The following is a 24,998-nucleotide window of genomic DNA, read 5'->3' as shown; positions in this document are numbered from 1 at the left end:
AGCCAATATGGGTGGGGTACAGTGTAGATTAATAGCAAGGGACAGCTGCCATTGTAACCACCACAAAAAAAAGACATATATTCACGGGATAATTAACTTTTTCATTTCATTACGTAACCAGCCTACTATGGTCTGTTATCTTCTATATATAAACATGAGTTCACATTTCTTTTACGGCAATATAGCTCACGAACAGATTTGCAAGATTTTTTCAATAATCAACTTGTCTTGAGTTCAGCTATGTTTATATGAACAAAAAGTTTGCAAAGATGAAAAATTGCCAAAATTAAATATTAGGGCGAGTGAGGAGAAAACCTAATGAGATCGCACAAAAAATGATCTACACTCAGGAAAATTGACACATATTTTATGGCAAAAATCCATGTATTTTGAAATATGAATATCATGCGTCGGCACATACTTAATTGCATACAAATTCACACATGAATACTATGACCACATGAATAGTATGTGTGAACATTCATACAATGTGGGCGCATGGAATATATGTGTCGAAAATATGAAATCCATTTCGCTACCCCCATTAGAAAAATCCATGTGTGAACTCATGAATATAATGCGAAGTTTTTTGTGAGTGTATGTAGGTGTGGAGCAGGTTATTGTTTGGTATTGCTCGGAAAATGACGCCTCTAGAGAGCAGCTATTGGATACCCTTGTGGCCCGAGGTAAACAACCCTACAGAGAAGTAAGAGGTGTTTTGGGGGATCGCGATGTGGTTTATATGCAGGCCATCTATGCCTTTCTTTGTTCGTCTGGCATAAAAGTCTAATTCCCCTATTTTTTTTCTTTCTCGTTTTCGTTTTGTTTTTGTCTTATTTTTCTGTGTAATACGAAGCTATGGCCATCCGGAAGATGCTCCCTGACGAACCACAACTCGAGCCCGACGCTACGCCATACCGTTAATGACGTCAAATACCCGGATAAGCAGCTGTAAAACCTCAAACCTAAATCCCAACCTAATCCGTCCTGAAATTACGCAATCTAACCTTGATAATAAGATGATATCGATTGTAAATATCATAAAGTCTCAGCTCCGTTAAGTGTTATACACGCCTGAGCCTGTCAAATAAACGCAATAGATAAAAAAAAGGCAATTTCAATCAAATAGGACGATTTTGTAATAGTTAATTTTTCACTACTCTCGGGATGGTAGCGGGGCAGATCGGACACCCCCATGGTGCAGTATGGACACTAGGGTGGCACAAAAAGATGGCTCAATTCGGTTCTATTTGATGCCCTGATGCTCTGGACAGAATTCAGCCAAATCGGTCAACATTTGGGCGGTGCTAAACTCGTTGGAAGTTTATATGCAAAAATGTATGCAGAAACATCCAAAAACAGTGATTTGCAGCTGGACGGCACAATTTACGATCAAGTATCATGATACTCATTCAGAACTTGAAGAATTTAATACAGAATGTTATGCTGAAAACCGCGAGAAGATTAGAGTTTATTAGACAAAGATATTAGCATTTTACTGGAGTGTTGTAGGGGTGAATTTATTTCTTTTCAAAGGTAAAAGAAACGAAATTTGCTTAAACCCCACTTCAGAGAAATGCTAATAACTTAGCCGGGGAAACTGTAATCTTCTCGCGGTTTTCTGCATAACATTCTGTATTAGCACATTCAAAGTTAATTGCCTATATGCCGAGTATTAAGCCACCCGGTGTGGAAATTAATTACTATGTCTGAAACTTGATTATGCATATGTACAACATGTGATAGATTTAGTTCGGAAAAGGTATTGGAGGGTAACCGCCCCTTCGGTGGGGTTTGATCCCACGACCCCATTCTGTATTAAATTCTTCAAGATCTGAATGAGTATCATGGCTCTTGATCGTAAGTTGTGCCGTCTAACTGCAAATCACTGTTTTTCGATGTTTCTGCAGACATTTTTCCATATAAACTTCCAACGAGTTTAGCACCGCCCAATCGTTGACCGATTTGGCTGAAATTTTGTCTAGAGCATCAGGGCATCAAATAGAAGAAAATAAGAGGGCGGCCCATCAAAAAAATTAAATTGAAAAAAGTTTTTCCCATATTAACTTGAGCCACCCTAAGGACACCCTTATAAAATATGAAGAAAATTATCTTACTCGTGATGATATACCATCGTAACTTATTTTATGGATCATCCAACAGAAATATTACCCAATGAATCGCCTGCTTTGAGCGTGCTTACAGCGGCACACTAGGAGTTAACTTTCTGAAATCAGTATGGCGAAAGGCATCTAAGATTCTAAGGTTCGATGTCTCAAAATTAAGCACTTTCATCAAAAAATATTTGGTAGGCATGGTAGCGGACACCTTCCTCCATAATTGGTACCAAATAGTTTTTCATGAAAAGTTTCTTATTTTGAGAAAACCCGCGTTGATCGAAGTAGGTTGCGCTTCAAAGTGGACGCAAAAAATTTACGTCCGTCATTTTTTCGGACAAATATTTGATCCGATTTTTCAAGCTTACCTGAAAATCTTCGTTGCCCGGCTCGCTTTTTCATCATTATCAAGAGGATTGAACTAATTACGCCAACTTTCAACCTGATTGGACACCGACAACCAATTCGCGACGACCTGGAAAACACTCGTTCCTGGGGACTCTTTTGTGCTGTCCTGTTCATGATCAGCGATTCAGTTGCTTGGAGTGCGGTGGGAAATGTTAAAATTTGGTGAGGTAACTCTAGGGAGAAGATCTGTTTGAGCAACTCCTTCTGTTCCCACACCTGGTCAAGATCAACCAGTCAAATTTCAGCCAAATAGTTTTTAATGCATAATCACTAAATATATACTGATTTGCTGACAGAGAAGTGAATATTTGTACGGCAATACAAATAGATCTTTTCCCTACTGTTCTTCGCATTCCAAAGGGGTAAGTATAACGTATCTGCACCGCTGGTGCTATTTTTTTTAAATATTATTTGTATAATTTAATTAGTTTCAACGTGATTTTTTTTAAAGCAAATTTTGTAGTTTTAAGATTAACTGAAATCAGTTGGTCTTTCAGAATCAGATAAAGTTGGCTATAAAAACATTTCCTGGACGTCCCTGTGTTTTTTTAGATTTTATCTGTTTCATGCAGCGAGGATTTCTCTGATGATTTTTTTTAATATACCTTTTGGAATTAAGACATATCTTAAATTTTAGGGATCTTACTCATTTGCAAAATTTCCAAAATTTGTAAAATGTACAAAAGGCATCAGAGAACCTAAAATAATTTATAATGTGCGAAGCATAATGCCTAATTTGACATTCATTAGATATAATTGGGCAGTAGCTGCTCACCGCTCTAAAATGAAACAATCAGCATCTACAAAATACTTGCAAGTTGCTATTCAACATAAATAGTTAGATTATATTGATGATTTGAAATATACTTCAAATGTATTTAAAATATTTTTCTCATCTGTCCAAATATATTTAAAACTGAAATCATTGTATATTGTAGAATCATTTCCAATGGATTTCAGCACATCGAGTATTTGAGTGGTGCTAAAATACTCAGCATCTACCGCATGGCCATCCCAGACCAGGAATAGTATGCCACAGAACATATTGATCAAATTCGTATTCGTATTCGTATCAATATAATCCCATCTATTGTTCCTAAACACTTATTCATTTTTCGACCTCAAAGCTCAGTTCGGAGAATCTTTCCCACTAGAGTATTGAAAAAAAAATTAACTTTGACAACAACTGTCCACATTTTTTTGCAGAATCTACTTTTTGAAGTACCTGAAACTCATGTATCCTTCATTAATTGCTTTAATAATCTCTTCCAAATATTTTACATTAGAAAAAAATGAAATCAACCCAGAATTATGAGACATTAAAAAGTTTGTGCAAACTCACAGCAAATGACAATTTAAGAATTATTTTTATAATGCAAAAATGTTAGTAACGATATATTATAACATTTTAACAATCTCTTCGAAATTTACAAATCTAAATTAATCTAAATAATAATTTCGTAATCTTTGAATCTATTAGGAAAAACCTAATTTTGAAACTCTGGAATGACATCTCAATCTTATTTTATTTTTTAAGTTCTTTTGAGTGCTGATTCAAAAATGACATCTACTACTTTTCTAGATCTTTAGACCTTCCCGCATCACCCCTCTATATCCGCTTAGCTTTTCTGTATACCGAGAGTGAGAACAGTCTCCCTCAAACTGTGGAAGTCAATTTTGAACGGTCCCTGATGATTCATAGAAGTTTCGCTTCAAGATTTCAAATTACGAAATGCAGTTTGATGCATATTTTATTGTTTTTTAATGTACCTTTTATAAACTTTAGGAAATCCAAAATTACTGACAAAGAATTGACAAAGAAAAATGTATTTCCACAGTAGGTGCTTTAATCAAAATTCTAGTAAACCTTGGATCTTTATTGAGGGTATAAAGAATGACAATTATATACGAAGGTTAAACATGTTACCGTTTTAGCCAGAGATCAAAATTTAAATTTTTCAATTGTTTATCTATATATTTCTCATAATTTTCTTGTATCATGAACATTTAAAGTTGAGGCCGAAACACATTATGTTAAGTCCACTATGTTTATAATTGTACGAAGCGTACCAGAAATACTACGGATGGATCAGTGACTGCACGCAGAAAAAAACAGAGTGCTTCATATACACGATATTCATTGTAATATTACGATATTTGTTCATCTGTTCATATTAATTACATTCAAGATATTCACCAATCATTCAACATTCAATCATTCAAAATACTAATTTTGTAAGTTATTTGCTTAAGATTGTTTTGACGGTAATTACATGAATTTGTATTTCGCATGGAAAACACGATTATTTTGAAAAGACAGCGATCTTGCTATTTAAACATTTGAACGTATTTAAGTAAATAAAGTGAATATATTGAAATTGGTGTTAATCATAATAGTATATCAGTTTTATGCTCATATGTTCCTTTAAATATTTCCACAGAAAATTGAATTTTGAAAATAATTCGAAGTACGTGAGATTCCAAGAAGGTCGAGGATGTTTTCCACTTCCACGGAAGTCAGGCACACATACTAGTTACTGGAGGATGAAACGAGGCTAGAAATCCAGTGTATTTCAAGAATATTTACATAACATCAAACTGAAATGAAGTTCAATCAAATTCAAATTTGGTGAGTCCGTTCCATACTTGTAATATATAAAATTGATTTTACTAAATACGCGCTAGGATCACAGATATGTATTAATGATGTGTATCATTGATATAAATCTTCATCCTGGAGGTTTAAATACACTACAAATGTCCATTTGATGTCTGAGTATATTTATGCGGGGTTTACTGTGCTGAAAATTACCTCAAGTTGTGGTCTGTAGCTTCTTGTTGTAGGGTCTTTGGATGCACAGTAGAGCTATCACCTTCTATCTCCAGGGCTAAACATGTTTTCATCTACGGATATATAAATATCAACAAATAGATAAAGACAGGTCCGAACGTCAGGGGCGATTCAAATATGCCGTCCGCTACTTTTTGAGATTTCTAACCCCCTTAATGCTTTCTTGTATGCCTAGAATATGTACTGTCACAAAATAGTAGCCCTCCTCTCCCCATAAAACATGTGGCGTCATTATTAAACGACCCAAACTTGGATTTTTTGTTATTGGTTGTAAGTGATAGTGATAGTGAATAGTGAAACAATCCGTTCAGTACAGATTTGTTCGTGTTTTGTATTGGAGGTAGAACGGATATCGCGTCCAGACGTGTTTTTTCAGTAAGCAGAATGATCGGCCGGTCATCGAAATTTTGTTCTGCTTTGTGCGGTAAGCAGAACGATCGGCCGGTAACCGAAATTTTGTTCTGCTTGGTGCGCGTGAATAAATTAATTAGAAAGTAAAAGTTTAAATCGCGTCTAGACATGTTTCTTCAGTAAGCAGAACGATCGGCCGGTCATCAAAGTTTTGTTCTGCTTTGTGCGGAAAGCAGAACGATCAGCCAATCACCGAAATTTTGTTCTGCTTTGTGCGGGCTTCAATAAAAAAATAAGTTTCATTTTCATCGATCAAACTACACGCTATACACGGCATACCGTTTACCAAAACGAACCCTGCCACACTCCCTACCCCATATATCCAACATCCCAGTGATTTCTCGTGGAAGTGCAGATGACTCGTCGGCTTCTATCAAAGCGAGTATCACGTCAACAATTTCCTACCTATTCCCTAATTGACCTGCATTCGGACACGGCCGGCGCTGGTATTGCTTATATTTGGGTCACCAGTTCTTACACATTGAAGATGATGTTAGTCCCAAACTTCATCTGTTGGTTCTCTGTGTAATTACAGCTGACCTGGCAATAACGGAGTAGCAACCGTGGGCGGTCAATCATGCTCATGCTCATGCTCATGAAAAGATCCTAATTTTGAGAAAAGCCGCGTTAGATGTTTTTCACCATAAAAATTTCTGGCGGTTAACTCTTGCTGGCTATTTTGCGCATATACTAGAGCGCCTGGATGTGACAGCGGCGGGTAGAAAATCAGCCACTGCCAATAATTCATTGTTCATCTTCCTGTCATGTTTTTGTATGAGACACCTAAAATTGTGTTTGGATAATCAACATCCGAAAATCTATTTCCCTCTTCTTAAGCGAGGTCTTATATGGTCGTTTTCTATTTTAATTGCCTTGGTGAATAAAAGAAGATTGATTACGTAACGCAAAAATTTGCCACTTTCAGCCGGCCTCATACATGTATGTCGAACTTTTTGTATGAAGCATATGATTTTTATATGGATCCAGTGGCGTAGCCACGGGGGTGGTTTTGGGTGCAACCCCCCCCCCCCCAGAGACAAAATTTTGGGAAGAATTTTTTTTTCGAAAAAAAAAAAGTTCAGTAAACCCCCCCCCCCCCCGACCCATTTTCTGGCTACGCCACTGTATGGATCCTCACACTTTTTGCAAGACCCCTTCCCAATCGTCTCTCCTCTAAGCATTGCATAATCTATTGATGCTCTTATCCACCCTACTGGCATCGCCAATCCTTCCAATGGGTTGTACCTATCAACTTGCCAACGTGATTGCCAAATCTATACAAAACGCTTCCTTTTTTGATGCACTTTCAGCGACTTCTATGGTATATATATCATGTACTGGAACTTTTATAGCGATTTATAATTTCGCACCATGATAACACGAAAATAACACGATATGAAAGCCTAGTTCGATGAGTTTGAGGTTATGTTTTTTTTTAATTTTTAAGGTGTCAATTCTACCCCCATATAGAGTGCTCAGTTTGCCCCAACAGGTAAACATATTTTAAAACTGTTGAAAATTTTGTAAAAATCAAAAAAAATCATTTCACAAATGCATGCCAGAGCACTGTAAATAACAGAATTTTGCTATGGGATGACCAATAATTGAGAAATTATCTTCTATAGTAAAGTAAAGCTTATTTTATGGGAGGTGAAACTTATAATTTTTAATCATTTGGAAGACATTCTAATTTTTTTTGTCAAATTTATGCGCTTAGAAAATAAAACAATGACTTCTACGCAAAAAATTAGTTGTTTATGAAAGGATTATAGAGTTCGCTGCATTGAAAGTAGAAAAATGATTGAATTAACAAGAATATAGGAGGTGTCCAATCTGCCCCGGGTGTTCATCATAATGCCCCCTGGTCCCCTATCTCCCCGAAATCTTAGATGAAACCCTAAAAATTTCAGATACACCCATAAAAAAAACCAATTAATTAATTAATAAATTAATTCACCGAGTGGTGATACTGCTTTTCTCGCATTTAGCCAAGACACCAACCTCATATGGCGCTTATATAGTTAGATTCTATTTTCTTAATAACTTTTAAACGCAATGGTCGATCGTTATCAAATTCAATAGTGATCAACAAAGCTTTGTCCCCAGTCGAATGCAACTTACTGCGAGAAAATCGGTTAAGAATGAAAAAGTGGCTAATGTTTTTCAATTTTCGTGTGCACACAAACACACATACACACGGACAGACGGACATTTGTTCAGCTCGACGAGCTGAGTCGATTGGATTATAACATCATGGGTCTCCGAGACTTCTATAAAAAGTTCGATTTTGGAGTACGAGAAAGGCAAAACGTTCAAACTTTAGCGAAAAAGGTAAAATCGACTTTTTTAATGGATTGTGTAAACCTCTTACATTTCATGTGCCCCACTTTCATAATTATTTTGATTGCATATTAGCTTCGGAATTTTTAGGAAAACTAAAACTCAAATAGATTACGTTAATGGAACAATCACGCTTGAGTTTTCATTTTAAAAATTCTACCCATTGAACAACTTCCACAGTCATATTGTTACTATCAAAACATCAAATAAAGGTGATTGGCTTGTCCCCTCTCTCCAAAAGTTAGGAAAACACACCACACCACACAAAACACACCAAATAAATACAACATCCGCCATCACGCATGTCTGCCAAAGACCAAAGGTGCCCTCTGAGACCAACGTACCCCTGGTTCAGAACCGCTGATTTAATGAACGCCAAAAGGAAGCTATTTCTTCATATAAAAAAATATTTCAAATAGGTACTTACTCATCGATGATCTTCATGCATTTTTTGTAGTCACAATTGTAGAAGTACTTTTCCGCCTTGGACACTACAAGATCCACACAATTGTCTAATCGATCGACGCAGCTCTGGAGATTGATCGCCGATGGGCTCTTCATGCTGATCGGCCGATTGATTCGATAGGGCGTTTCCTGCCTGGCTGTGCTTCCTCCTCCGCCTCCACCACCACCTGACCCGAGAACGGAAGACGCCCTCGACAGCGACGACTGTATCAAGTAGGAGGGAGAATTTTTGATTTCGTCCAGAATTTTATTCGCTGGTGACATGATCTTGTTCGGAAGCGGGGTCGTGAAACACTTTGGTATGGATGGCGCAGCCGATTTATTACTTTCGATGTTTTTGCTATTTTTCATCTTTTCGGTTAGTTCATGCAACAAATCTGTGCTCATCGTTCCGATCGGGGTTTGCTCGATGTTGGTTCGAGGGGCTATCGACTCGTAATACTTTTTAAGCTTACTTTCATATAGTCGTTTTAGGATTTTTCTCTCAGCTTCAGAACACTGCTGGTCCATGGGGATGTGCTGCATAAGTTCTTTCTCCTCCCATGCCATGAGCATCTCATGCTGGACCAAAGCGTCCAATGCTTCCGAACAGTACACCGATCGATGCAGGGCTTGCACGTAGCAATCCATCGCAAGGATCCGATTGTCCATGGCTTCCAGGATCTTTCCTTTCAAGAAGTATATCGATGCTAATACGTCGCTTTTGTTGGGTTCATCGAACACCGGATCCTCCCCAACGGTGGATTCATCCTTCCTACCCGCTCCCAAATTATTCGCTAGCACTTCGCAATCGACCGAATTCAAAATGTCCAGCGCCTCCTGGTATTCCTTGGCTTCCGAAAGACACTCCGCCGCCAAATAGTGACACAGCAGATTCCGCTTGTCCAATCCTCGGCTACGGATTATGTACGCGGCTCGATGGTATTCCCGCAGCAGGAACATGCACTGAGCCTGCCAGTACACATCCCGCGGGTCGTAGTTGCTCAAAACAGTCACTTTCTCCGCCCAGAAGAGGGCTGTCTGGTATCGACGCTGCAAAGAAAAACATGTCGCTGTTACTATTTTGAATAAAATTACATAATTTATAAATAGGGTAAAGTACTCAATAGTGGACCCCCAATCAGTAGTGGACACTCCAACCATTTTTGTATTATTGCAGCACAATGTGAACATTTCGCTATGAAATTCCTTCTGGAGAACCTTCCTTACATTCCTATGATTTGATTAGATGCACTAGAAATGCTATGGAAAGTAAAATTAGATGATTTTTTACAATTCTATAAAAAATAAACACGAGAGTGTCCATTATTGGAATATTTTGGGGGGTCTATAATAGGGAAGAAGAACGTCACGAAATGGAACATGAAAATCAAATGAAGTGTCGAGTATAGGGAAGCGATTTCCTATTATGGACCCCAGGGGTCTACTATAGGGCAAATTCTGTCTGACTTTAAAATGTTATTTTAACGAATAAGGTCGTGTATTTAATAGTTTTATGTATGTATCGTGAAGAGGAGATGCGGAACTTGTTATTAGATATCCTGCAGACTTTATATGTTGAAAATTTCTACTCCTTATGCCAGGAAGAGCAAAATTTCTCTACTAGGGGGTCCACTATTGGGAATTTTACCCTATCTGAGACATTTTAACGGATTTACTTTTATTTCGTCTTATTTATATTATAACGGATCAATACCAGCCCTGTGCATATTCTAGCGAAACAAAAACCCGCTTACCATATCCATAAAGCTTTTCATCAATCGCCGGTAACCGTCGATGTCTATCAGCCCGGTCGCTGCTTCTGGGTGCTGTTCCATGGTCGATCCGGAACTGCCGGTTAAGTTGGAACTGCTGACTGAGGCTGGATCGGTGCGCATATTTCCGCTGCAACTGGCATTCGCGGCAGTGGTTTGCTTGGGCATAACCTGGAACGATTTTCACTGAACCGCACACGATTGGGAGCAGATCTATGGATGCTGAATATTCAATAATTTAGTGGAGAACACAAAATCTCAACGAGAGCAACAACAAAATAAACTTTTTCACGCAATTTGAAATAATTCGCGGTGTGTTTTGTTTTGGTTCAAAGAATGCGGCGTTAGTTTGACAGATCGAAATCAGTTGAGGCGGGCGCGCGTCGCGCGGGGCGTCGGAATTAGATTGTTTTTAAATTATTTTTTAGATCTGGTTCAGTGTGGATCATGTTCATTGCCAAATCCTTTTACCGTAGAGGGATCGAATTTCACATACCATGCGACTACATATATAAATAATTTATCCCGGCCAACCATTCGTCAAATACTTTTTCAAATAAGTTAAATATTTGTAGGGTATTGCGCTTTTTGCACTTTATAAGAGTTTTGCGAGATTTTTTTCTCACAGTCATCTTTTTCTCACACTCAATACACTCAAAAAAGTTTGATTTTCCGTGTATAATATTTGTGTGTGAGTGCTCAATCTGAAAACAAATAGACGTCAAATCATGGCGGGAATCGATTTAATGTACACGCTTACATGTGACTAACAAGTAATGGGTTATAATTGGGTAAATTTCAGTAACAAAAATCGATCAACCCGAAATGAGAGTGAGTGTGAGAAAAAGAAGCAGGCAAATCACAATCTACACATAACTCTTCAAATTCGTGAAATCGGCAATATATTTGAAAGTAAATTAAAACTAAAATAAAAGTAAATCAATACTAAATTAAAGCTTAATTAAAATTAAATTAAAACTAAATTAAAAGTTAACTAAAACTAAAATAAAACTAAATTAAAAGTAAATTAAAAATAAAATAAAACTAAATTGAAACCAAATTTAAACTAAATTTTAAGTAAATTAAAATTAAATTAAAACTAGGTAAATTAAAAGCAAATTGAAAATAAATTGAAACTAAACTAAAAACTTAATTAAAACTAAATTGAAACTAAATTAAAACTAAATTAAAAGTAAATTAAAGCTAAATTAAAACTTAATTGAAATTAAAAACTAAAATAAAACTAAATTGCAACTAAATTTAAACTAAATTAAAACTAGCGCCATCGGGGGTGACAATGAGTCGGAGGGGTGAGAATGCTCTCACCGGCAGCCCGGAGGTCGTAGAGAAAAAACGTTCAAAAAGGTCTCTTATAATTAAGTCTTCTTACCCTAAGATACATTCAATCCATTCTACAAGCATTCTAAGTAGTTGAAACCGTGACCCATTCTCACCCCCGACGACGGTAAATTAAAACTAAATTAAAACTAAATTAAAACTAAATTAAAAGATAATTAAAAGTGAATTAAACGTAAATTAAAACTTAATTAAAACTAAATTAAAACTCAATTAAAACTCAAATAAAACTAAATTAAATCTAAATTAAAGCTAAATTTATATAAAATTAAAATAAAATTAATAATTGATATAAATAACTTCAAAATAATGCGAACAACTGTTTTGCACAATTATAACTGAAATTGTGCCCATGTTGAGACGTGTGGAAAGACCTCTGTCCAACGACCTGAGATCCTCCGTATACAACAACAAAACTCCTGACTGAACCAAAACTATCCATCGTATCTTGGTTGTATCCAACTTCCGGTATTTTTGGTCAGTCTGACCGCCCGTTGCCAGAATCGTGTTTTCTTGAATTCAACCAGCGTAATCTAGAAAAAAAAGAAAACAATTCCAGTTTGAGAAATCATACCATATGATAAAAGCACACCAAAACTACTATTACCCAGGACAGAACTCACGGAGCATGCCAAGGAATAAATTATATGACTTCATTGAACAAATCCCAGAGAAATGTCTAAAGTAGTACATCCGAAAAGATTTTTTAGTGGAAATTTCAAAATTCCTCTTAAACTTTTCAGAAGAATTCCCGGATAAATACTTGCCAGAGTAATTTCGAGAATTCGTGAAAAATTTTTTGAAGCAAATGGCTGGAATTTGCAGTATTGATACAACAATTTAGGATTTCCTTAAAGGAGATTTTTTGAAGGAATTCCCTACACTCCTGGAGCTATTTGTAGAGAAATACCTTATGCGTCAATAAATCGACAAATTAATTGAATATAAAGGATTAAAAGGAGTGTAGGCGATACATCAAATTTGATTAGTGTTACCTGTTATCGCAAATCTGTCTCATCTGAATAGAAAACATATCAAAGATGGGACAGATATGCAATTACAGGCAGTGTCGATAAGATTACAATACCACCTTATTCACACAATTGAAGCTACCACTTACCGGACCGGATTTGAACTCTGTGTCCGCAGCGGTTTTATTCCCCTTCCTCAGCCAGCCGTAGTTTTTCCGCTTCGGTGCACTGCCGCTGTTCATCATCGTCGCTTCCGCTCCTGCTCTTCGGCAACGCATTGAAATCAAATACGGTCCTCCATCCATCGCCGGCTTTTGATCCATAGGGACAGTTTTATTCCCCATCCTCAGCCAGCCGTAGTTTTTTTCTGCTTCATTGCACTGCCGCTGGTCATCGTCGTTCCGCTCCTCCTCTTCGGCAACGCATTTCAATCAAATGTGGTTCTCCATCCATCGCTGGCTTCTGATGCACAGCGACCATTGTTGTCCACTCCTGGAGAATCCACAAGTTCAGATGCGCTATCTAATACAAAAGAAAATCAATTGATTTTAAGGCTCAACTTGAATCAAAATTATGAATTACTTTTCATGATTACTGTCGCCATTCAGATACTAAACGTGTTTTCTTTGTGTTCTGATCTGTCACCGCTCTTTACCACAGCGCGAAAAAAAAAAAAACGAAAGAAAACATAGCATTCTTTTTATGCTTCTTGAAGAGAGCATACCTAACATTATCTAACCAGAGTCTAACGCCTCACAAAAAGTGCTTCTGGGATGAGACGTTTTGCAACATCCTGTATATTTGAATTTGAAGTTTTGTTTTTGTTTGATTCTGCGTGAACATTCCGACAGATCCATAGACAAAATAATGTTTGTAACGTTTTTCTTTTTATGCATGTTTCCTTCAGAATTTTATGCTTAGAATGAAATGGTATGAATAATGGTAGTAAGCGAAAAATGAAACAGGTAAAATTAATGATGCGACCCCTTGGAATGTTCAGCGGGAAACAACCATAAAAAACAGAGGACTACCCAAGTTATCATGATGCTTTATATGCTAAAAACAAGTCCTTAAAGTTGATTTAGGGCCGATTTCTTCACCAGCCCCGCTTAGCGTCATAAACCTGGTCTATCGTAAGCTTTGCTTATATTTAAACGTCACTTTTAAGCCGAGCCTAAAATTTTGATTTCTTCACGCGCGCTTAATGGTTGGAGGCGGTCGCTTAACGTAAGTTGCGTTTAACTAATTTTCCAATATCTTTCCATTACTTTCCAATTGAAACGTCAATCTCAGCCTTTTGTTTTGTTGTTGTTGGTGCATTCAATCTTGCGTTGAAATTTTAAAAGTGAAAAAAATGGCAGCGAATTCTGAACAGAAAAAGCGAATCCGTTCGGCAAATTTTTCAGAAGCGGAGGAAGAACTACTGGTACGGCTCGCATTGAGCCGGAAGTACATAATCGAGTGCAAGGCTAGTGACGCACAAAGAAACGAAGATAAATCTAAAGCATGGAACGATATTTGTTCCGAGTTTAATGCTAACTGCCTTAACACGGTGAGTGAAATAGTTGAATTTTAAAACTTTGTGAGTTGTTGCGGTTTTTTAGGGTACCGTAAATGAAGGCATGCAAATCAGTTCAAAAATATTTTTTTAGGTTCGTACTGCAGCGGTACTTCGGAAAAAATATGAGAATATTAAAAAATATATCCGCCAAAATGCTTCGAAAGAAAAAATGTCACGTAAGGCCACCGGAGGTGGTAGAGGTCCTGATGAATGGTGTCCAAAATCAGAGGCGATGGCAGAGCTTCGCAATGTGATTGCGCTGTCTGTAGATGGACTTCCTTCCTTGTGCGATGACGATGACGACGGTGGCGAAGCTCTAAATGTGGACGCTGATAAGCACATTGAAAACATACTGGTGCCCGAAGTGAATACGAGCGATGCATTTGTGGTGGAATATTTGGAAGACGAGCATATCAGTGGAGAACAGGAAGCCGTATCTCACGAATCCCCTGAGAAGTCGCTCGTTATTCCATCTGGTGATGACCAAGGCGCAATCCCCGGACCGAGCCAAATTTTGAATGGACGAGAAAAGTGGGAAAACTACAGCCCTGCGATGTTGAGAAAGCCCACGAGCGAAGCATTAAAAACACGCAAGAAGCGTCAAGCCTCACGACAGGTGACGACGGTTGAGTCGGAACTTAAAAAGAAGTAGTTGGAGCGTGACCAGGAGATGATGGAAGAGCTCCATCGTCTCGAAGTTCAGAGAAAAAGTAGAGCTTGAAACGGCGCATATTGGATTCAAGACCAACAAAATGAAACTTCAAACACAGCAGTTGCGTTACCAGCATATGCGGGAAGAACATGCTGTGCGTATGAAGCTTCTGGGAGTCACAAATTATCAGAACCCAGGAAACCAGAATAATAGTTCTGGATCAGAGAATGACTAAAACTATTATATGTATATTATTCCACATGTTGAATATATAAATGAAGTTAAAGAGTTACAATAGATTATTATTCTGAAATTCACTGTATTTTACTGCATTTTTATGATTTGTTCACTTTACTTCTGAATAGCAAAAAAACTGATGAAATTTTCGAGCATCAGATGCTTCAGGGCATCATTTTTCTTCTTCAATGACTCTACAATCCCACTGGAACTTAAGCAGCTTCTCAACTTTATGTTCTAAAAGCAAATTTTACAGCTATTAATTGAAACCGTTTCTATGCCGCCATTGCATAAGTAAAGTATATATCTTGTGCGGCGGATATAATGGGTACACTATGCCCAGGGAGACGAGAATGTTACACACTCGCCTTTTTTGTTTCCTAGGGATATTGCCTTTCTCTCAATAAGCTAATACATCAACCTTTATGGTTTGAACCATTATTTTCTTAATAACTTTTGAACGTAATGATCACTTGTATGGAAATTTGGTAGTCATCAATCGAGTCATCAACTGGGAAAGCTGTCGAATGTCGAAGAAAATCGGTTTAGAGGTAGCCTCACACCTCGGGAATTTGGTTCGCGGATTTCCCCATGCATTTTTGCATATGCGATGTTTTCGGAATTTGGACACGGAAAATCAAAATCCCGGCCCCATTTAAAATACACGGGGCTCAAAATCCGCTGGAAAATTTTCCCGAGGTGTGAGGCAGCCTTAGGGTTGAAAAATTGGTTTTGAATGGCTTCAATGATTTTCTACAAATGGCCGGGGTTCTGCCAAATCGCACCAAGCGCCTTCAAAAAATTACCTACTATTCAGTCCATGCTTTCGTTTTGCAGATTTCATTAATCTCATTAGGATATCCTTCAACAAATGTATGTATGAATGAATCACCCATATTGAGAGTGTTAACAGCGGCACACTATAAGTTAACTTTTTGAAATCAGTATTTATCGAAAAAGTATTTTTGTTAAGCGTAGTAGCAGATACCTTCCTACATAACTGGTACCAAATATTTTTCTCGAAAAAGTTCCCACTTTCAAGAAAATCCGCGTTAAATGTCTTTCGCCGTACAATTTTTTGGCGGTTAACTAATGCTGGCTATTTACGCATATACGATAGCGCCTGGATGCTGGCAGCGGCGGATAGGAAACCAGCCACTGCTAATAATTCATTGATATGAAATGATTTCCGTTTTACTTTTATCAACAAAATATCACAAAATTTGTGTTATTTAATAACAAATAAGGTTTTGACGAGTAGGTACCTAATTCACGCGCTACCTGCACTAACGGGAAAGGGAAAATCATGTGTTTTCAAAACGTGTCATGCAACTGCTCTCCACGATTTCTTACGAATAAATTCTGATAATTATGTAAATGCCGGTAGAACTCATTGACCAGGGCCACTCCCGAAACCCCGAAATTCGTTATTTTGTAAGGTGATGATTTTCTATAAATGTCGAGAAATAAGTCTAGTCAAATGGCCAGTGAAGATTCATTAGAAGTTTATTCGTACCATGCAAAAAGAGTTATCGTACGACACATTTAAGACTAACTCAGAACCGACAATTCATAAAACACGTTAGCGATGTTATCGTTGAGGTTATCGTATACTCTACTGATGAAATTTAGGAAGTGTACATAAATTTTGTTTTACTGTAGCTCTTGGTCTTTAAAGCAACTGAGGAATTTAGGTATGTCATAATGGGTTTAAAGTTGAGAAAAATATTGTCGAACTAAATGTTCACGAACACAACCTGTTGCCTCTCCATGTTTGGGCAATCCGGAACAATAGTCGCGGTCAACATTTCCTCAAAACCTTCGATTTCTTCAGGTGGTTCAGATTCCTTTGCATCAATTGCTATGTTATGCAATACCGCACAAGCTACAATAATTAGTTGAACTGTAGATATTCTAACACGCATACCCAAAGATAAAACTGGAAATCTACGCTTCAGCACGCCATATGACCGTTCCACGACATTTCGGGTACGAATTTGACTTTCGTTGTACAGAGCTTCAGTTGGCGATTCACATCGAAGGAAAGGTGTGGCCAAGTATTTGGTGTTACGATATCCGGAATCACCGACAAGTATGAAATGTCCATAATCACCTCGTTCAAGTTGCATTTTTAAAGTTGAGTTATTAAAAATGTGCTGGTCGTGCGATGCTCCTGGCCATCTTGCAACTATATTCAAAACTTTTAGATTTGCTGAACTCACTGTTTGTACATTTAGTGAGAACCATGATTTGCGATTTCGATAATTCTCAGCATGATCACCTCCGGGTGATTGTATCTTGACAATCAATCGCACCAATAGTTCGAGGAAATTTAGCAATGCTGTAAAAATCGCGACTTGCAGCGAGTAATTGACTTTGGGTGTTTGGCATCTGAATGAAGCGCTGACGTTGTTCAGCTAATGCCCACGAAACACGCTGAATAATGCGGCAAACGGACGAAACACATACTCCAGCAAAATCGGCAATAGCGAGCTGCATATATCCCAGTGCATAAAACCGAAGTGTGATCAATAGTTGCACCATCGGGTGAAGGTGCCGTGATCTATATGTTAGAAATTCAATCAGAGTAAAGTAAATATTATGAAATCTGTGGTCATATAACACGGAAACTCACCTTGTTTCATCAACTTCTAAGCTAGGACGAATTATTTCCAAGACCATTGCGACGGTACTTTTTGAAGGCGGAATCTCATAAAAAATCCTGATCATCCCAGGTATCAATACTTATACGAGTGCGCATTTTATACTGACGACGTGCTAATTGTAAGCCAATAATATCCTCCTCATCTTCACTATCACTTTCGAAATATCTCCAACGAGGGCGATCCCAAATGTGCTGGCGTCGTGAGTTCATTTTTAAATTTGTACTTTTTGATACCTTCCAGAATTTTTAAAATATAATTGTCAAATTCTACAATCTTCTGCGCTTAGCGCTCTTAAGCGATGTCAAACCATCGTTTAAATTGAACCTCGCTTATCTTAAACGTGACGTTTGATAAGCCACGTTTAGTAGTTGAGTGAGGGTGAAGAAATCGAAAAAATACTAATTTCGCAAATTGTTTAAACCTCGTTTAATTTATAAGTGCAGGTGAAGAAATTGGCCCTTAAAGTGGAAAAAGGCACTTACAATACCGATGGTTCATTACTTTGGCATGTTGCAATAAAGCAACAATAATGCATCGCTGCATTCTTAATGCTGATTTAGAGCTGGCCCAAGCAACCAGAAGTACGGATAAGATGGGATGTTTTGGCTTAATCAGCTCGCATTTTAAGTAATTTTTTGTATGGTGGGAGCGCAAAAGTGCACTTTGAAGTTCCGTTAAGGTGCTTGGAACTCGATGTAAACCAAGAGTGAACCAATTGGTTTGGTTAGGAACAAATTTAAGTCAAATCTGAACTTTTGGTTGCTTGGGGGGTGCTGCGAATAGAGCCGCTTTTCTGCTCTCAAGCGAGTAGAGGGATATTTTGAAATCATTCCCATGAGCAAAATTATTTTGCAGTTACTTAAGTGTCAAAAACTTCCCGCTCTTCGAATTTCTCTTTCCATGCTGCATGAGGGCGCACAAATGCGCTAGACTCTACACGACTTTACGATGATTTACATGAATCTCGTGAAATTTTGCAACGAGTGCTTTTTAATTGCATTCCTACTATTGCCGATTTCACCAATTTGAAGAGTTATGTGTAGATTGTGATTTGCCCGCTTCTTTTTCTCACACTCACTCTCATTTCGAGTTGATCGATTTTTGTTACTGAAATTTACCCAATTATAACCCATTACTCATTAGTCACATGTAAGCGTGTACACTAAATTGATTCCCGCCATGATTTGACGTCTATTTGTTTTCAGATTTAGCACTCACACACAAATATTATGCACGGAAAATCCAACTTTTTTGAGTGTATTGAGTGTGAGAAAAAGATGACCGTGAGAAAAAAATTCTAGCAAAACTCTTGTGCAAAAAGTGCAAAAAGCACAATAATTTTCCACTCGAAATATGATGTGAAAATATGTGTTACAAAGAATACAAAAATCAAACGAAGTTTATTTTTATTTTTTCCCAAATAATAACAATACTTCTCAATATAAGATCTGAAACGAATATAACCACAATCTTCAATGTTTGGCTCCGGCACAATAGAAAAGTTTGGTTTCAGTTTGACAACCAATTCGATTCTTTTCGCGCCACCCAGATTTAGAGTATCGTTGTCTGACATTTCATAAATAAATGCAACTTCACATCGTTAAAACTGATCTAAAGTAATTAGCATTTAGTATGCCGATTTGTAATTGATATATGTTCGTAGTAACAACTATAACATTTTCGATTTTAAAAATAGCACAGTGAACAGACATACAAGTCCGTTTTCAATCGTGTGTAAGGAATTTAACGGATGTTTTGAAACGCAACACAAGTGGCAATCTCGTGGAGGCATTGGCATCGCATAATTTCTCTCATCAAGAAGCTGTCAAAATTTAAGGCGCCACCAAACATAAAAAACAGATCCTCCCAAGTAACCATGAAGCTATATATGCTTGTAAAAAACACAGCCCTAAAAGTTGACTTAAAGTGGAAAAGGGCAATTATAAGACCGAATTAATGGTTCATTACTATGACATGTTGAAATAAAGCATCAGTAATGCATCGGTGCATTCGTAATGCTGATTTAGAGTACAGTGATCGTTCGCTAATTGGGGCACAACCTCACCCCAACTAGCGAATGCCGTTCGTTAATTGGGGCGTTCTGACAAGCATCAATGTTGTTTACTTTTTGCATTAAGCAAAGGAAAATTTTACGCGCCAGAAAATATCGATCCCGTCAAACACGGAAACAAAACGTCAACTCTTTTTTGACATCACATTCTGACGTTTATCTGCTTTTTAATTGGGTTTCGCCCCAATTAGCGAACCCCCAACTAAAAAGCGCCCCAACTAGAAAACCCCCAATTAGCGAACGTTCACTGTATCGTTGTTTGACAGTGTTGATGAATAAATGCAGCTACAAATCGTTAAACTGATCTAATGCAATTTGCATTTAGTATGCCGATTAGTGATTCATTTATGTGCAATAATGTAATGATTGATGGTACTTGCACACTTAACTAGCATTTCAATGTTCGGTATTTTGTTTGCTGAGTTTCAACTGTAAAATTTCTTTTTACTGAAATTCAAGTTTTTTAATAGACCTCCAATGATTGTCAGTAATAAATTCCCGAGTTTCGGTAAAAAAATATGTTTATCGCTCTGACGTTTACTTATTTTTACTGAACAAATCATTAAATTCGTAAATTGCTGAACTGCCCAAAAAGTCGGTACATATCAACCGATGAAAAACGAAAATTTACCGACTACCTAGTTATTAGAAAAATACTGAACGCAATTGTAGAGCCCTTTGCTGTTGTTTACTTAGTTATTTACCAATTTGAAAATTATTTTGTCGGACACAAGTCTCTAAAGTCTCAAGTTTGCATTTACAATTTATGCAAAATAATCGACAACAAATTAAAAACAACAACTAATTGCCATATTCAGGCTCGATTCTAGTTTTTAAGAGCAGCCTCCTCGGCTGTGGTAGACAGCATCCGACGGAGATACGCCACTGGCCGCCATCAGCATCTCTGTTACAATGTTCGTCAGAGCATTCTGGTACTTTCGAGCGCTTCTCACTTTGCTTTGAATGCGGCTTTGGGATCCTATGGCTACCGCTGTTCCGGACATTTGGTCTTGCATGGTTTGCGTCTGATCAGCGGCATTGTTTTCTCCCAGAACCAGTAGGTATGTAGATGCTTCTCAGACCGAACACGAGACCAATTCGATACCCCGCTGCAGCATCGGCTTGAAGCGCAACGTCAACGGCAATGGAACATTCATCGTCAAGAACGCGGAGAACATCCAATTGATGCAGCCATCGATTACTATCAACGGTAAAACGTTGATGAAGTAACCCTTGACCATATCGGACAACATTGCGGATTAAATGGGACTGGATGGAGCCAGTATCCTTGTCGTGAAATAACTCGTTTCCTCATTGTTGAAGTAATGTGAACGATTGCGGGGTGAGGTATTTGCCGTTTTCACGGAGAAACCTTCAATGTGTGTCAATTCGTTTTTTGTAGCATGAAATCAACATTGAAAAGTATTGGCGGATGATTCCGACCAGAAAGGTGATTACCAGAATCTGCAGAAACAACCAACTCTGCCATATTTTTTTTACATCATGTATAATTTTGGATCAAGATTATACAATTCCACTTACAAAATCTAGCATAATTTATCACAAAACCCCTGAAATTTCTTCATAGTACTTAATTATTATTCATGCGAAATCGCATTGATTAGATATACTGTACAATCAGTAAAATATTTTCCAAAACATAAATTCTCATTTACTGACTAACTCAGTTATGTTCACATAAACAAACTATTTTTATTACCGACTTTAATGTTTATTTGACATTTCTCGTTTATGCTGACAACTCGGTAATGTTAAATATTGCTGTTGAAATTACTGGGTTATCCGTAGTCCAAAAACTCAGTAAAATTTTACCGACTCCGGTAAAATAAAGTAGCTGTGTGGGTCCTCCTCACTCTGGTTTTGATTCCATATGTGATGTTTCTTTCTCACACTAACGCAAGCGATTTCTCTGCCATCATGGAGCGCATGGTTTGTTTTGTGACCCTTTCCAAAAGATATTTTAGTTACAAGATAAAGATTGTCGCTGTCGTCGCTGTCTGGAACATCTTTTGCTGGCGAGGATAAGGTGCTAAATGTCAATGAAGGAAAAATACATACGATTTGACAGTTTGGTTCCACACATGTTTCGGACAACAGAACAAAGGAAACCGAAGCGACAATCTTTATCTTGTAACTAAAATATCTTTTCCCTTTACATTAGCCACAGGCATCATCACAGCCAGCAGCGAAGCACTAAAAGGATGAACAGGCCATAATTTGTGCTCACACTTTAAGTTTATTTCGCTGGAAATCAGACAGCATTGAAATTTCATTAAAAGCAGCTTCACAATTAATTTTCTACTTTTTCATTGCTACTAATGACATCGATAGAAAATATTTTACGTCTCATAGAAATTGCAATCAACCAGGAGAAAAAAGCTGATACAGAAATCACAGTAAACTATTAGATTGCTGGACGTATACTTCAGCAATTCATGTTGCTGTAACTAGAATTCAGATTTTGGTGTGCAAATATATTCATGATATTTCAAATATTCATGATATTTCAAATATTCATGATATTTCAAATATTCATGATATTTCAAATATTCTCCTTTTTGAGTAAAATTTGTTCTAGCCTGAATGTCTGTTATTTGTGATAATATTTAGAGCCCAAGTAACCATGAAGCTATTGGCACTTTGATTTTGCATGAAGAAAAAGAAGCAGATAAATGATAATCGAAAAAATCGAGAAAAATCGAATCTGATAGCTCTCCCACGCAAACCAACACCACCAATAGGTAGGTGAAGGTTTCCGCTACCTGTTGATGGTATTGGTTTGCGTGGGAGAGCTACCAGATTCGTCAAATCGTCGTTTGAATCTTTGTTTACAAAAGCAGATAAGTCGTTTTGAAAATTTTGTCTTGACTTAATACACAGTACACAGTATAAGAACGCTTCGGAAGCGTTTCCGTATGAAAACAAACCCTATCCCGTCTGTGCGCGTGCAAGAGAAAGATGATAAACGTCGAATAGCCTTACACACTTAATCGACAATTTTCTTCCCGGTTAAATTAATTGACGAACATGATCGTTAATCGTTAAAGTATATTTTAACTGATATCTCGTTAATAAATATGACGTTTATACATGTTACTGAAACTCGGCGATTAAGTTTGCCACCGTTATCGGTAGTTTGGAATTTACCCGAATTTCGGCAAACCCATCTGTCAAACGTGATAACTTCTGTCGTGATATATCGCTGTCGAAACAAACACGTGAGCACCAAAAAAATTAAAAAAAAACTTTACCTCTACTTTTTTGTAAGTATTCTATACCATTTGTTTCGCTTAATCTGTTCTAAATTACTACATTTTATGCTGATGATCATAGAAAGTATTTAAACTATTTATTAAACATTTTTAATTGCAGCGGATTTGATATTTTTTTCAGGCAAAGCATTGTCGATGGAAACAGCATTCCCCGTGCGGCCGTGCGAAGGGGCCAAACTAAATATCGATGATGAAATCGTATGGGAATAGGCTCACAAATATGTATCTGGAATCGTGGAATATGGCTGCCGATTTGTATAATAATAATCGTTTTCGTAGGCATAGGCGTGTTAGCACATATGTTTTTGTTTTAGGTGTTGATTATGCAATAATAAACGCCTACAATACAAATATATTCTATATTTATGTTGATTTACGCTTTTAATTTTCTATTTTGATTCATTCGAAAATAAATAAAAATAGTCCTTCACTGAATCTCGGTAAAGCACTTTACCGATCAAGTCGGCAATGCATTACCGAACGGTATGGTAAATTTTGACAGCTGGGTGGTATGGATGATTTTACGACCATTCGGCTTTTTAAACTTTTACCGAGATTTTTACCGATATATCAGCTGTTGGATTCTCGGCAATTTATTTTGCCGGCCTCGGCGAAAAAAATTAAGTGTGTATGCGACAACAATGTCGAGTTCAAGCACAGAAAACAGACATGGAGGCTCATACTAAATTATGTTAAAAACATGTGTAAAGCTCCTCAGCGCCATTAACGCAGACTGCCCGACATACAAACTCACTATCACCAAGTGATGGCGTTGGCTTACACTACGTAAAAAAGGTGATACTGCCATCTAGTTACAATGAATTATTGGCAGTGGCTGATTTTCTACTCGCCGCTTCCACATCCAGGCGCTATCGTATATGCGCAAATAGCCAGCATGAGTTAACCGCCAGAAATTTGTATGGCGAAAGACATCTAACGCGGGTTTTCTCAAAATTAGGAACTTTTCATGAAAAACTATTTGGTACCGGTTATGTAGAAAGGTGTCCGCTACTACTCCTACCAAATATTTTTTCGATGAAGGTGCTTAATTTTGAGTAATCGAACCTTAGATGCTTTTCGCCATACTGATTTCAGAAAATTAACTCCTAGTGTGCCGCTGTAATTACGCTCAAAGCAGGCGATTCATTGTGAATGAACACTAGTGCTAAAAGTAAAATACGGCACATTTTCACCGACATTCTTAGCACATTATTGCGAGAAGATTGAAAAATTCGTACCGGGTTCCGACGGTCGACTGTCGGAAAGCTGTTCCGCAAACGTCAAATCACTTGTTGCACGGTAAAAATTTTTGGTTTCTTTTTTCGGTGTGAATGTTGATTATTAAAATCAACGGGAATATGCAACTTTAAACGAGTGTTACATGCCGCTATATTTTTTAAACAAGTTTTATGATACTTTGAAGGTATTTTGTAATATATTGTCAGTTTCGCTAGTAACAAAACGCGCCGATCACTTTTTAAGTACCTTTTAAATCGTCGCCAATATCATTATTTTCAATCTGTGGTAGTTCAAAGCCAAATTATGAAAATATGCATGAAAAATAGTACTAAATTTTGGGAAATAATGTGATTATTGAAATCAAACAATTTTGTTCACAGTTGATCTGACAGATCTTATGGCCATTTTTGCTGGCGATGATTTGTTTTGCGACGATTTCAAATCGTCGCGTTCGATAAGGTGGAAATTGATACACTCAGGAAAATCGACACATACTTTATGGCAAAAATCCATGTATTTTGAAATATGCATATCATGGGTCGGCACATACTTATTTGCATACAAATTCACATATGAATACTATGACCCACATGGATAGTATGTGTG

General features: G+C 37.4%; 1 protein-coding gene, 1 long non-coding RNA gene and 2 pseudogenes across 2 annotated transcripts in view; all 4 read right to left on the bottom strand.

Moving 5' to 3' along the window:
* The window catches only part of LOC134220083 (cell division cycle protein 16 homolog), a 35,817-nt gene extending 25,095 nt beyond the window's left edge, over window positions 1-10,722 (bottom strand). Inside the window, exons 1-2 of the mRNA XM_062699047.1 lie at window positions 10,329-10,722; window positions 8,555-9,624 (exon numbers count right to left, since the gene is read on the bottom strand). Coding sequence (XP_062555031.1) covers window positions 8,555-9,624; window positions 10,329-10,514 — 1,256 coding nt within the window. The 5' untranslated portion in view covers window positions 10,515-10,722. The remainder of the gene's footprint in view (window positions 1-8,554; window positions 9,625-10,328) is intronic.
* Window positions 10,723-11,287: 565 nt separating this feature from the next.
* On the bottom strand, window positions 11,288-13,392 carry LOC134208032 (uncharacterized). Its single transcript, XR_009978465.1, has 3 exons — window positions 13,256-13,392; window positions 12,823-13,195; window positions 11,288-12,235 (listed from the first exon to the last, which is right to left on the bottom strand). It is a non-coding gene; the product is annotated as an uncharacterized LOC134208032 (long non-coding RNA).
* Window positions 13,393-16,859: 3,467 nt separating this feature from the next.
* LOC134205932 (putative nuclease HARBI1) lies at window positions 16,860-17,805 on the bottom strand (annotated as a pseudogene).
* A 2,888-nt stretch (window positions 17,806-20,693) lies between these two features.
* Window positions 20,694-21,414, bottom strand: LOC134205931 (ER membrane protein complex subunit 3-like; annotated as a pseudogene).
* Window positions 21,415-24,998: the final 3,584 nt, after the last annotated feature.

The sequence above is a fragment of the Armigeres subalbatus genome, chromosome 1, assembly GCF_024139115.2.
Source record: "Armigeres subalbatus isolate Guangzhou_Male chromosome 1, GZ_Asu_2, whole genome shotgun sequence".
NCBI classification, from domain to species: Eukaryota; Metazoa; Arthropoda; class Insecta; order Diptera; family Culicidae; genus Armigeres; species Armigeres subalbatus.
The sequence above is the reverse complement of the archived record's forward strand: the minus strand, read 5'-3'. Positions and strand labels throughout refer to the sequence as shown.